Below are 15,292 nucleotides of genomic sequence, written 5' to 3' on the forward strand. Positions count from 1 at the left end.
TAACTCATGCACTGATTTATTAAGTCTTAAAAAAGATTCTGGGCCAATTTTAGGTAATCTTTTTGGAGCAATGTAGGAAGTTTCATACCTGTTCCTTTGAAGAAAGGAGAATTCTGCATAAATGTGAAGATGTGGTTGTTTTTTATGGCAGCTCCTCAGCTACAACATCTTTTACAACTGTTGGAAGAATTTAAACGCAATTAGTTCTTTATGAATCCAGTTGTTATTTCAGAGTAAGAGCAAATGATCTTTTTAGAGGTTTTAAAAATCCAGTGATCCAGTTCTGGAAAATTTTGGAGCTGATGTCAGAAAAAAAATCCGCTACTTTTAACTAAGGTAAAAGATTGTTATTCTCACACTACTGAGGTTGGAAGGACTATTCTTCAGTTGTAAGTATTTGCAGTATTTGCAAAAATATTTGCAAAATATTTGCAAAAGTATTTTTTATTTTGATTTGTTCTGCTTTTATCCTACAGTGGTGCTGGAATTCACAGGTAGACTGAGACTATTGTGCTGTTGTTCACAGCTGATGAAGAACAGTAGATCAAGACCTATTTAAAAAAATCAAAATGCTGATTTCATGACTCATTCTTCTTTATACTCCAAGAAGTAAATGAATTTCATGTCTGGGGACAAAAAATAAAACACAAACAAACAAAAAACAAAAAACAAAACAGAAGTGCCTTTTCTCCTCAAGCTTTAAAGATGTTGCATTTTTAAATATCTTCCTAGATCTTGTCTTTTGTCCAGAAAGTTTTCTGAGTAGCTGCATCTAAATTTGCATGTTGCAAATGCAACTTTTTTTTCCGTGGGTATCATAACTCGTATCAAAATGTTGCTTTATATAGTGTCTCTGTAGCATCCTAACATGTGATGGTCGTTAACAGCTATGCAAAATTAGTTGGAAACTGAATAATCTTCTCTATATTACAGCAAATTAAAAAAGAAAGTTACTGAAAAGACTGATGTACTACTGATTGTAATTAATCCTAGATGATTAAGATACTTTGGGATGAAGAATGAGAAACAACACAGAACTGCCACTGGCCATGTCTACTAAGTTGGAGAGAATGGCTCTTCTTATCTGTTAAAATTGGTGGATCTGGCAAATCAAGCAAACTAAAACAAAAACTCTCCCAAATTCCAGCCCAGCAGTTTATTAGTGCTTTCTTGAGGAGTACACTAGAAATCACTCCACAAAGACTGAAATCCTAGTTACATAGGAGAACAGTGGTGTTCTCACGAATCCTACTAGGTAAATAGACTCACAATTTCTTTGACTTAGAATGTTCAATTAACTTTCAGATCTAGCATTCAAATGAAAGCATTATACCATAAAGGATACTGCTATCTTATTTTTTTTTTATCTTTGTAAAGTTTTAATATCATAGAAAGCCTAACTGTTAAACTTGAAGTGAAAAATACTGCACTCTTAGAGTTATTAGAGTAACAGTGAGAAAACAAATACTGTCTTCCTGTAACTGCTTACTCAGATAAGGTGATTATCTTAGACTAGGTGTCTGATTTACAGTGTTATTTAGTAACAAGTCAGATTTCATTAAAACTGAATTGAAATGGGAATATTTTGCTAATATATCCAAAAGGTTACAACCTGAAAACTATTTAAACGATTTTGTAGGCTCATTGTCTCTTATCTATTCAATTCTCTCTGTAAAACTTGTTCTCAATTAATTACAAACAATTACAACCTAGTTATGCATATTTAAATCCTACTGACATATGTGGATGTTACGTACATAATCTAGTCCAGCGCTTGGCACAGTAATAACTTTGTTCCCAGTGCAAGTTTAGTGAGAGAAGTTCTTGATTGGTGCAAGGGGATGAAATCAGGTTCTAAATACTTCCAGTGTGATTTTTAAAAAATAAGATTTCTAGTATTTGCCCTCACAATTTTATTATATTTATATTTCTCACTTCAAAATATCACAATAAATATTTAAAACAAATAAAGTTACACTCATTCTAACACTATTTTAAATGCAGGAAGATATCCACCATATCTTTCAAGGTTAAGAAACCAATAAAATAAGAATGCCCATTCAAGGTTTATTTTATTTTGTTTTATATTCATTATCATTCCAAAAAAAGCTCTCTTAATTTGAAATTGGCTGTAAAGAAGAATAAAAATATAGAGAACAAAGGAGAGAATGCCATTTCCACCTTGTACTTGGGTACACGGTCTGTCTCTAAACTCTGACTCATCTGCCACCAGCAGGCTTTAAGGTGATAATCACCCACACAGAGCTATTTGTACATCATGTCTATCTTATCCTGTTTCTAATTATACCCTTCATAACAAACTGTTTAGCATAATTAGTGGTGTTATGCTTCACAGGAATAAAGATAGAAGCTATAGGTTAGAAGATTCAGGATTTTGTGAAGGCATACATGTACAAACTAGTAATTTTTGTATGTGGTCACAATAACAAATATTTTGATGCAATGGTCTATGTAAAATTATACAATGATTATTTTAGCAAGTAAAGTAATGCAGTTTTCAGAATGTTCAAGTATTATATGTAAGCATTGCTAATCATAAATTTTACAATTATGAAATGGTTTTGGGACTCATTAATTGCTAATGCTCTCACAAAATATCCTTGCAGATATGGCTGAAAAATGCTGAAAGGGGCAGCATTGGAATCTAGAATGCTGGAAGTGACTGGAAACCTATTATTCAACTGATAGACAGCAGCAAGTACAAATGACCTTAATAGGAAAGCTCGGATTTATTTATTTATTTTCTAGATGATCAGAAAGGATGTTTACTTAAGGACCACTCTTTCTTTGTACTCAAACTAATGATAAACTGCTTTAATACAAGATGATTGAATTATAAAAGGAATAGAAAATGATGTGTGTATGTGCACACAGTAAAATACATCGTAGTTTTCTTTGGGGATACTTTCATTGGGGTCTTCAGAATGTTTAATGAACACTGATTGCAGTGGCACCTGATTTGTTTGCTGGCAATTTGGGCTACATTTGTTCCCTCCCTCCTGTCCCCTTCTTACGTAGTTGAAAAACCTTGAAGAACACAAAATGCAGTATCCCTGTACTAATGTTTGCTGTCAGGCAAAATAAAACCCAAATGGTATCTCCTGAGAATAAACTCCTGTCCCTAGTTAGGGAGAAACTCAGCTGATTTGAACACAACCATAGCATAGACAAAAGAAGTAATGCAGTCTCCATTAAAGCAGTCACAACTATTGATTTTTCTTTGGTTTTATGTATTAATTGTAATTCTGTTAAATTCTCTTAGAGACAAGAATATATTTATGGGTTCTATCCTTGTTTAACTGATAATTCTGCTGTTTCTATCCTATAAGATGTTCAGAAGATTGTGCAAGTAGAGCTATTTTTTCCCCTGAGCTATTTAAGAAGAAAACATGAAAAAAAGCAAGCAGAATATCAGTATTTACTTATCCTCGTGAAGAGATGTTCGTGCTTCAGCCTTTCCAGGTGAGTAAAGAAATTTGTTGAATTCTATCACATATTATTCCAAGATGTTTATAGCATACTTAAGATAAAGCATAAACTTGCACCAATTTTTCAATTTCCTATGGAATGTTAAACAGATTTTTCTCCATTTTTAATAGATAAACAGTACTAATCAACCCAGTTTAAAACACAAAGAGGTCAACATTGCATCCTTTCAGGTCACCATTACTTAAAAGGTATTTTTGAGTTTCCCTGTTAAGTTTTCAAAGGCCAACATCTGCTGATGCTCAGAAATGGTAGATGTGGTGACAAAGGCTGTATGGAGCGTGAAGTGAAAACACAAGTATATAGTCCATGCAACACAGCATTAAGAAAATACAGCACAGCTATACTCCAAAGACCTATTTTCCCATTCATCCCATGTCTGTTATTAATGGCAGGATATTTCTGATAACGCCAGTATAAACTTACTCTTCTCTTCCATGTAGTTCTTTTTTTTTTCTTGTTATAAAATATATGTATAAAAACATGGTTTTAAAATAGTGTATCACTATCCGTTTTCAGTCATGAAAATGTCAAAGGAGATACTGAAGCAGGAAAATTACATTATTCAAATCGAAGGCTCTCAGTTTCAGGTTATTGTCATTGATGCTGCTTCAATATTTAAAGCTACCAAACAGATGCCATGGTATTCAGCTGTTAGCACTGTTCTTATTTACGAGGAGGCTAGTTTTGATGATATTTAGCTTGCTGCCTAGAGTTTAACAAATCAGTGCTATTCATGAGCTTCTGTAAACTGAGCTGATTTATAAATTGGCAGACCTGACTATGCATCAAAAGAAGTGAGGCAGTTTTACCCAAATTATTAGAAGCTTTTCAGCTGGATATCAGGTACGGCAAAATATATTTTACTACGATGATATTTTCTCATTTTGATAGTTCTGCATCTCATAGAAGTTGCGTCTAAGGTTTCTGCAAAGCTGAGGCTGCGGGGAATATTCTTTCAGTCAGACACAGCATGATAGATTTCTAGCCCTGCACTCTATTTGTAAGCAGCTGACATGCCCTGACTGTGTGCGCTTGTCTGCTGTGGAACTCAGCTGAGACACAGAGTTCAGTTACTATGTTCCTCTTTTGTTTAAATGTTCTGATGTGATTAATTTGCTAGTTCTTAACATTACAACATTATGATTTTATCATAGTTTTGGTGTAATATTTTGAAGGTTTATATGCATACAGAAAAGCAGGATTATTTTTACAAGGAACACAGTTCTATTTGTTCTGTGCAGAAAAGCCCAATTCAAAGGCCACTGGCGGTAATCTAAAGATTTGAACAGATACACTACATTTACTAAGCTACTGCACAAAAATGAAAAGTATTTTTTAAAATCTTCTTTCTTTGAATTTATACACAAACATATGAAAATTAATTGTCCTATACTTCCCTGTTACTAATAAACATTTTTACAAAATATACTGAAGAAATATTTTCTGTGGAAGTTTTAATTCTCTGCATAACGCTCATTTTTAGAGCACTCATCTTTCATCTGCCGATAAGGATGCATCCAAAAATCCGTGCTTGAAGGCAGATATGTTGTTAGGAGTGACATTCTCTCTGACCATATAATACAGTTACATGTTAATGTAAGCCAGTACATAACACGTTCATGTAGAGCACATTTCAGATAAACATCATCTACAACAGAGAGGGATGTTGGGAAACTAGATCCAAGAAGCTGAATGAAAATGCAAAACAATACTTTGTCTTTTTACTTACTACCAATACTGGAAATACTGGGTATACCTGTAGAGAAGGAAAACAAAAAGGTGTTAGCTATTTACTATAGTTGACAGCACTATTACATCTAAGATTCTGGAAAAAAAAAGAAAAAAAAGTCCTCATTTTCAGAATATTGTATCAATAAATAGTTCCAAGCAATTGCTAGCATTTATCCAGCCCTTTCTAAATGCAGAGTCTTTAGATTTTTCAGTATGAGACTGTGGGGACCACTAAAATGTATTGACAGATGGGTATTTCTGGGACCCATACCAGATCTCAGAACTTCATGAATTTGTTCAGAACAGTTTTGTATTTGAACTAACTAGCCATTAGGTTTAGTGCTCTATATAAAAATATAACTCATGCATGTATTATGTAGATCTAGGGAAAAAATGAACCAAAGGATAGATGCATTGCTAACTGCTTTGGCCAGCTGCTTAAATCATTTGATAGCTTCTGTTGCATTAACTGTGCATAGCTATTTTTTTCATCCTTTACCTGATAGTTACCTAAATTAAGTTAAGGAAAAGAAATTTAATTGAGCAAAGCAATCTAATGCATTAGGCTTGCCATATTGACTAAGCCTCTCATTGATTTCCTGCTTTGATTTCAGTTACTGAGCTGAACTAATGCAGGGAAACCATTCCAGAGGAGGTGAGATTTACCAGAAGAGGAGGGGCTGCTGAGGAGTAAAGCCGCTACATTAGCAATGTGGGATCTCCAGTTGCCTGATGCAGTTCTGGCATGTAACTTATGGTCATGTCTGCCCTGAATGGTGCTTTTTTTCATGTCCAAAACTGTGGACACAAAATCTTTTCTGAAATGCCATTTTCTTTATATTAAATGGTATCGATTATAGTACTATCACTAGTTTCCAGTGTTAAACTGCAGATCAGTAATTAAATTCTGAATATTTGCATCCTCTCAGTTAAATACAGTTTTCTTTCTGTACGTTTTATTGACTTCAGTAGCATGTGCTTTACTGCAAAAGTCTTTTTCTCCATTAAACATCTGTTACACCACTTTCAAAATCCATCTTGAAGAGTTCTGTCTTACTCAGAGATTGTATGGACTGTTTTCCAATGAAGCAAGCTGAAGTGAAGGAATGTTTGCATGATAAACGACTTTCAATATAAGTATGGTGGTAGAGTCAACTAGGAATCATTACTAAATTCTAGCTTGGCAAGGAGAAAACTGAAGTAATTTGGTGTACAGAATGATGACCTTAAACAGATATGGCAATGTTGGGGCATGTGCCAGAAAGGCTGCCCTACTTTCACATCGTATGTGGGAACTGGGACCTGCAGAGGGCCAGGCCCTGTACTCGAGGAGCCTGTGCTGAATGAAACTCTCATTCAGGCATCATTTCCAAACTTCATTTTTGCTGAGATTAACGCGTATGTGTTGTATATACTTAAATCATGCAGTTAAGTATTAAAAGCTAAATAAGAACTTGGTCATAATAGAACATATTTTTTGTTCTAAAAGTTATAAAAATAACTTAGTTCACTATGTACCTTTAAATTAGAATAGGTTAATGTAAGAGAACTTTTATCCCCTTGCCTTAAAAGTCAAAAAGCCAACAATCAATTTTCCAACATTTTTCCCCAAAGTTTCAATAGAAGTTTGTTTCCTTTTCTTGCAAGTCATTATAGATGTTTTAAATTAGCAGAATTCATTTTCCTTTATACACTGATGGAAACTGCAAGAGTATTAGATAAAGTACAGATCCTGTGTTCTCACACTCACACTTCCACTGTGAAACTGTATTTGTATTTCCTTCAGTATACTCCCCCACCTCAAATCTCTTTTCTCTCCTACACACACACACAAATATCCTTTCCTTTCTGTCCTTAACAGATTGTAGGAAAGGGAGAGGCTTTCCTGCAAGTCTGATCTCCTCTTTTTATTCTATTTCACAAATTCATAGTGATAAATGCTTCCTGGGCAGAGAATAATGAGAATAAAAAACCTGCTTGCCTTGAAGGGCTCTGAATTAAACTTGCAAAGTTGTCTTCAGGTTCTGTTTGAAAAGCTCTTTCGCTCTTTCGATAGCTTCTATATTTGTGTGATTTTTGTAATAGTAGTTACCCTACATGTGGTGACCGTGTTGATAGTGTTCTACTTTATGCCCTTTCTGCTAACGAGAGTGAGAATGGCACTTCTGGATTTGTCTAGAAAAGAGGTGATTGCGTAGGGCTGTGAGACAGGATCTATTAACACTCCTTAAAAACTAAAGTGCACATATAATGGGAAATATGTTCTTAGTAGTGGTGCTCTGGGAAGATCAGGACTTGCATATAGAGGCCAGTTCTGGCACAGCAGGTGCTCCCTTCACCAGCCCTGAGGTGTGCATGCATGCCATGTAGGGGCTGCGGCATGGTGGGGAGGAAGCTGCTGGGAGCTGGGTGGGATGCTCTCCCCTGGCACAGTGGGTGCTGCCCATCAGCCTTGTGGCAAGATAGATCAATCAAGCACAACTCTCTTCTGCTAAATTAATGAAATCAAGTGACTGCATTTACAAATAATGAGTTGTTAAACCAAAGAAATGTTCTGTCTGGGATGCTTATGCATTGTAATGGGGATTCTTGTACTGAGGGAAGAGCTAGGGTAGCTCCTGCCCCCAAAATGGTGAACACTGCAGAAGTCTCTGATCCTATTTACTATTTTTGACTTGAGGGTGGTGGTTTGATATACTGCATGTTCACTGAAGTGCTTCTAAATATGTACACGTTACATGAGAGAAAAAATCTAATGCTTTCCTTGCATATGGTCTTCTGCATCTGCCTTGTAATCTTCTTGTTTCCCATTATCAGGAAATGGGTTGTTTTAGCAGCTAGATACTGTGTAGCTGACTATTGTGAATGGAGAAAAAAACTCCACAAATTGGATGCATGCAAAGAGGCAGGTTTTAGATTTCTTGTGCAGATTGTGTCAGTATGGAATACATAACACAAAGGAATGACATCAAGCTTTCAGTGAGAAGGGCAATGCTGCAGTTTGCAGTCTCAAAGCAGGCCATATGCTGCAGCCACCCTGACCATCATTGTGTTTGCATGCTTCCTGCCAGCAGAGCAGGTAATGCAGTCAGGCTGCATGTCCTCCTGGGCTCAGAGAGAATTTGGGATGGAGGAATTATTCTGGCAACTCAATCTTGGCTACTGTCTTTCTCGTAGGCTTCTCTGCTTTTGCCATCACAAGGCTGGATGTGCACCTGCCATATGATGGGGAGTCAGGGATGGGCTCCTGCTGCTATCAGAGCACTGCATCTTGCTTGCAGCTCGTGTATTTGGGGAGCCAGAGTCACCCAGAATTATCCAGGTGAAGTGAATGCAGCCTAGAAACTGAGAATTTAGACTGCCTGTTATGAAGGTATGAGAAGATACAAGAATAGATAACGCAGTGCAATTTTGGACTCATTAATTGCCGATGAAAGCTGTGTGAGAGCTTTTCTGACAAAAGATATTTCCTTATAATTGCACTCTACACAACATACTTTGATTCTTAAAAAGGTGCAAAATATAGAGTTGAATCCCATAGCAAAGAGTCAGAGTAGGCCTGCCATGTCTGATCTGTCTTGCTGGGACATATGTGATGCAGCATGATAGCAATCCTCACAGAGATATTTTCCCTTTCTAAATTCTCCACTGAGGCATGATGACAATATCAGATCATCAGTATCAATTTTAGAAGTTCTGAATTCTATAGTAATTTAAAGTTCTAGAAGCTGGAGGAACCTAGCATCTTGTAATCCCTTCATCAAAGGGAGTGATTATTATGATCACAGAAGTAAACTTTTTGTGTTCTGTCAAATTGTGTTTAGGCAAAGAACCACACACTGTGAAAGAGACAATCCTTAGGAAGTTTTTCATGTGTTTTGTTGTGAGAGCCTTAGAATTTCTGCTACTGCTAATTTTGCAGTTGCTCACTCTGTAAAGATTGAAAAGATTATCAGAATTGTCAAGAAGCAATGTTTTACTTCTTAAGCTTGCCCCGTTCCTCTGCACTGAGATCATGCAGGACAACATCCTTTATTTAATTCATGAAAGTAGGCACTGGAAAGCTCTTGCCTGTTGCTTCAAAGAATGGGACCCTTAGAAAATGAGACTGTATCTACAATGTGAGCTTGCCTTGAAAAGACAGTTGGCTACATGGTCTTTTCAGGCATAGGAATTCCTGCTACATAGATTCCTCAATGACAAGCCTGCCATCATACAACCTCCTTGCCAATTTCACTTATGCTGGTCCTTCAAGATGGCTTTGTGTCATCAAATATTCATGGGGAAAAATATGAACACAGATGAGGGTAATCAGTGCAATATTTTAAGTACCGTTACTTTTTGCCAGAACTGTTTCTGTGGCAGCTGTGCTGCAGTGATGCCTCATAAGTCTTTTCCTGCTCAGGGAGGATTAGGGCTCTGCTGCTGAGACAGAGGCTGTTCTGTCAGAGGGGAACCTGCTGCAGAAGAAATTCTGTTAACTGATTGAGACTATCTGCCTAACTTCTCACTGAAAAAATCCACCACTGTAAAATCCACCAGTGTTCCTTGTGTCCTGGTCAATGCTTTGTTTCATGTCAAACTATGAATTAGCAAAGTCGGGTAGCAGCTGGGAGGCATTTTTTAGCTGAGTGTCAAGCATTTCTGGTACAGGTTATTGGATGTGGAGGACTGACAAAAAAGCAAGCAGGCTTTGATGGATGGGAGCTCAGCACAGCCTCGGACAGCTCTGTTTGATAGAGCAAAGAACATAAGTGCCAGAGATGATCTAAACAACAGAAGGAAGAAAAGGGCTGGTGCTGTCAGACACGTATGACTGCTGAGAGAAAAGCTATCTTGTAATACCAAGTACTGAGAAATTCAATAAGTTCGCTTTGAGTGCCAAAACATATTGCAGTACAAACTATTTGTAGAATGTGGCAGCACAAGGGAATAAATGTAATCACAAAATAGTCAATAAGATAGAGTGAAAATATAAGATAAATGCTATGCAGTAGTACCAGTACACAGTGAAGAATTTTATGTTTTTCACAAAAGCAGGCAAAAATGCTTTGCATTCTCCTAGAAAAAAAAGTTACGTTCAACAAAGATGAGAAGGGTACGGATATCAGCTTTATATCAAGGTTTAGATTATGAGTGGAATATAGCCTAGAATGCTCTTGTGGTTCATGAGCTGTAGCTTCAATAGGAATGAGCAAGCCTCATTGGCTACCAAAATGGCAGAATCAGAACAGTGGAAATTATGTCAATTCCTGTTTGGAAAGATTTTGAAACAGTCTTTAGGCTTCTTGTTGAATCTAAGCAAATTCCCCAGTACCAGAGAACGTCTGGAGAAATCTTTATTTTGTGGAGGAAAAAAAAATTTTACATTTATAGAATTACATTTTAACTGCATCTTATTTAAGCACTCATACAAAACAAAAATGCTTCAAATCCATTCTAAATGAAAAATATTTTGGCTTAGATGAAGAAGGTAGAATCTGAAAATTGGAAGGAGGAAAAGAATCAAAGGACACTGCTGTAATGAAGGACTAATTATTGTACCCCTGGGGAATATAATTACCATATCAAGGAAGGTTTAGAGCCAAGCCAGATAAGTAAGTTAATTCTACCAATATGTTCCCCAAAACGTTCACAGAATATATGGTTAACTAAGAAGAGTATGGCACTAGAGCTATGTTTACTGATCACCTGATGGAGATGGTGAAAGAAACTCAACAGTATAAATGAAATTACATTGGCCCTGCAGAAAGACTACAGAATAATGCAAAAATTCATATGCTACAACTCATGCTGGATTAAATCAGGAAGTGACAATGAAATGAAGCTTTTACATACCATGAATGATTGCTGCTTGTAGCAAGTAATCAGAAAACCCACAAGAAAAGAAGCTTATTTAGTTCTTAGTAGTGCATAGGACCTGATTCAAGAAGCAGTTATCAGAGAACCACTTCTGGAATGAAAGCCAACATACTTGTTGAGAGGAAAAAGGAGAAAAAAATCCACTGCAGAAACTTTCAGAGAGAGCAGTTAAAAATGGGGAATCTAGTAAAAAGGAAACCAAAAAGAACAACTAAACAAATATAATGCAGACAACAGAGAGACATGTAAAAATCTGAGATACTAAGAATAATTACATCCAACCAATGAAAAGAAAGTAAATTCTAAAAGTGAACTTCACTAAAAACATAGCAAACCTACCCAAATGGCGAAATAAAGAAGTCTTTAGAAAGATTCTCTTCACAAGTGTAAGTTAGATTAATAGAGAAAGATTGGGAAGAAGAATAAAAATCTGTCAAGCTAAATATAAATGACAGTACTTGGAGAATCAAATTGCTACAGACTTAAATTTAATGCATATTTTTTTTCCTTTTTAAATAAACACATCATAAACAGAAGGCTTCACAAGGAGATGATTGGGTAGATAGACAATGCTAAATACTAAATACTAAATTAATTGTTTGCACTGATGCTCACAACAAAGGTTGGAGAGATTCTCACAAACTGAGGAATTTATAAATGCCTGCCATCACCAGAAGTTGTTTTAGAAGATAAAAGTAATATCAAGCAATAAGAATTGCCATATGGTTGTATTCACTGGAAAAGTGTTTTAAAGGAACTCAAATATGACATTTCTGAACGAATAACTGTAACATATAACCTGTCACTTATGTCAGCCTTGATGCCAGAAGAAATGTTGTCAGTGTGACACAAGTTTTTCTTAAAAAGGATTTAAGGGCTGATCCATGTAATAATAAAATACAAAGCAGACGTGGTTTTATGCCACTGTAAAAGATCCATGTTCCGCTCATGTCTAGAATATGATGTGTAGTTTTAGCCTCACCAAATCAAAAAAATGTCACCACAGAGCCAGCAGAGAGCAGGAATGGCACATGTAAATGGATGTTGCATTGTTTTTATATATGACAAGATTAAATAGATTAGGATTCTTTATTTGGGAAACAGATTGGAGAAGTGGACATGCCAAGTCTATAAAATAATAAATGGAATAACAAATAAATATGGTTGAGTAATTCCATTTCTTCCTAAGGGGATAAAGACTTAAACAAATAAAAACACAAAAAGCAAACAAAAGGAAATTATTTTCACTCATTGTGTCTTTAAAGTGGAAAGTGTGTTGCTGTAAGAAGGCACTGAGAAGGAATTTATGACAGCTGTCTCTCTCTCTTCTGAATCTAGAATCACTGTAGAAGACTCCAGTGCAGAAAGCCTCTTTATTGCTCAGGACTGGAAAGGCTGACACAAAATCCTTCTACATTCACCTACGTCTTTCAGTTTTCTATAAACTGCTTCTGGTGAGCACTGCTGAAGTGAGAATTTGAGGTTTGATGAAACATTGGTCAGCCCAAATAAGGTTACATTTTCACAATGCTTTAGCACTGCTACTACTACTACTAATAAATAGAAAATTCTTCCTTTTATTTGCAACAGTTTTTGATTTTAATGGAATAGTATATCTGAAGGAACTCAGTGTTTAAAGTTGTCTCATCAATATCAGCAACCTTTCACTGTGTGTTAGTTCCACCGTTTCTGTTGGTATATGTTCAATTCATTTTAAATGATGTCAGTAACATAACAAACTGCACGTGGAAAGATCCTCATTTTTACTTTCAGATGTATTTTGTCCCCAGTGCAGATGATTTCTGGGGTAATGATATATGCATGTGCATATATGTATGTATGTTTCTATATATATGGTATGTATATGTGCCTAGGCACATGTATGTATACAAATACATACATAAATAAAATCAAGCTGGTAAACCTCACCATTTTTCTCCAAACAAAACTTTAAAGTACTAATTCTGAGAGAAATGCTCCCTTTTTATAACTTGGAAAAAGTGAATTCTCTTACAGAATATTTTTCACTTGCTTTTTGAAGGTTTCTTTTTTCTGCTCAGTAGGAATTTTATCATAATTTCATACCCCTACACTTCATGGTTTGTTACTTGGGCTATTACTCTCACATTTAACTTGATAAGGTCCTGCTTCCTGTGATACTCATTTTTGAGTCTTGATTCCTCACAGCTGCTGCTTTGAAGTCTTAGATAACATTCTGAGCACTACACATTTCTACTGATTTTAAACTTCCATTCAATGAATTACATAGCTTTGTTTCTCTTACATAACTTTTCAGTAAATTGTTATATTCTAATATTCTAGAAATAAATGTTTTGCTTTTAATCAGAGTAAAACTCTGGACTTTTTTCTTCAAAGAAGCTATAAGTTCTGTCAAAAGGTTTGGTGATTTATTCTCATCTTCTTTAATCCTTTCTTCAAAGGAATGTAAGTCTGTTACTCAGGAGGAATTTGAATCATTGTATATTTCATACATGCATGAAAAAAAGAACTGATGCTGTGCAACCTCTTTCAGCACCATGTTCTGTTTGACCTAATCCTGTCCAGGACCAGGAACTGTAGCTGCAAGGAACTTCCTTTGGATGATATTCAAGCGTTTTGGAATGGTATATGTGAAATAGTGAGTATGCAAGTTGTTGAACATGTATTAGTTTGAAATGGGCAGAGATAAAAATGTAGTTTTTGCTCTCACTTTTCCTCTTAGAGATCAGCAAGATTGAACGTGAGTCTGTATTACAGGTCAACATCAGATACAAAATTCCTTTATCAGCCTTCAGATATAGTTATTAATAGAAAGACTTTTTAAAATTTTCTTAAATGGATGACAAATCAGTAATGTTCTCATCTAACAAATTCTGTTGCGTTGTGTTGTTTTGAGTCCAGAGGCTATAAAAATGTATGAGTGGAAAGCTGAGAGAGCCTCAGCTGGAGCACTGCTGCAGACATTCCCACTGGTTTCCCTCCCCTATATGTGCTTTTTCATGTGAAGGGTGTGATTCTTTTTTGGTTCCTTAATCTTTTCTTTGATATGTCCATGGATATAAGCATAACAACTGTTTACATGGGTTGACAGTGATAAGACAAAGGAGAATGGTTTTAAACTAAGACAGGGAAGGTTTTGGTTAGATATTAAGAGGAAGTTTTTCACTCAGAGGGTGGTGACGCACTGGAACAGGTTGCCCAAAGAAGTTGTGGATGCCCCATCTCTGAATGCATTCAAGGCTAGGCTGCATATGGCTGTGGGCAGACTGGTCTAGTGGTTGGTGACCCTGCCCGTGGCAGGGGGGTTGAAACTGGATAATCTTTGAGGTCCTTCTCAGCCCAGGCCATTCTGTAATTCTATGCAGTTCTCATGCAAAATATTTACAAGCACGTAGAATACAGATAATGACACGATGCATACTTAAAATTAATGTGCTTTTAACCATGTTAAATTATGTGCACTGAGTCATAAAAAAGGACAAACTTTTCCCAGTACTAATCTTCCTTCATAGTTGTGATATGGGCAGAATTCTAATAATGAAATAATCTTATTTTGCAGAACTACTTACAGATATTAGCAGTGCCCTTAGGTATAGGCAGATAAGAACCAGGGCTCCATGGTCGGCCCTGGTAATTCTTCTTACATTTTCCGCAGTCTGGGCCAGTTGTGTTATGCTCACATTCACAAAGTAGTCTTTTGTTTTCTTCTTTACAGCCAGTAGCGTGAAGGTTGCACTTACACCTATTTTTAAAAAGCAAAAATAAAAGAAGTAGGATATTATTTAAAGCTGTGTTTAAGTTTGGCTTATATTTTTTTGCAAAGAACACCCTATGGCAATCTTCTTTCTCAGTGTGTTGTGACTGTGTTTTAGCAAGAATCACAAGATATTGCTCAAAGAACATGTTATATTATCATCAACTCACACAGATCTAATAAGATAAACAGCGCTAATTTCACCAAGGTTCCAAGATGCTGAATCTTTTCTCATTTCCACTAACATAATTCCACTAATCAACTAAATTACTTGTAATTTTCATACAGCTAGGTCTACAATCTTGCAAAAATTCAAGAGTTGCTTGCTACACAAAGAGACAAAATAAGTTCTTTGTGTCCTTAGAGAGTCTGTCCCAAATTAAGATCTGAATAGGCCATGGACATCTGAGAAAGCAGATTTCAATTAAATATCCT

General features: G+C 36.0%; 1 protein-coding gene across 1 annotated transcript; it reads right to left on the reverse strand.

Moving 5' to 3' along the window:
- On the reverse strand, positions 1–15,021 carry LOC100539208 (netrin-G1-like). Its single transcript, XM_031554776.1, has 3 exons — positions 14,673–15,021; positions 5,240–5,266; positions 1–177 (listed from the first exon to the last, which is right to left on the reverse strand). Exons 1-3 carry the CDS (start codon positions 15,004–15,006, stop codon positions 143–145), a joined length of 396 nt encoding a protein of 131 aa, XP_031410636.1. The 5' UTR covers positions 15,007–15,021; the 3' UTR covers positions 1–142.
- Between the last annotated feature and the right edge of the window lie 271 nt (positions 15,022–15,292).

The sequence above is a fragment of the Meleagris gallopavo genome, chromosome 10 (assembly GCF_000146605.3).
Source record: "Meleagris gallopavo isolate NT-WF06-2002-E0010 breed Aviagen turkey brand Nicholas breeding stock chromosome 10, Turkey_5.1, whole genome shotgun sequence".
Classification (NCBI taxonomy): domain Eukaryota; kingdom Metazoa; phylum Chordata; class Aves; order Galliformes; family Phasianidae; genus Meleagris; species Meleagris gallopavo.

Coding starts and splice junctions, on each gene's coding strand:
- LOC100539208 (XM_031554776.1), bottom strand. CDS start 15,006: ATGTTCTTTGAGCAATATCTTGTGATTCTTGCTAAAACACAGTCACAA. Junction 5,267..14,672: donor TAAGGGCACTGCTAATATCT/GTAAGTAGTTCT, acceptor CCTTCTCTACAG/GTATACCCAGTATTTCCAGT. Junction 178..5,239: donor CAGTATTTCCAGTATTGGTA/GTAAGTAAAAAG, acceptor TTCTTCCAACAG/TTGTAAAAGATGTTGTAGCT.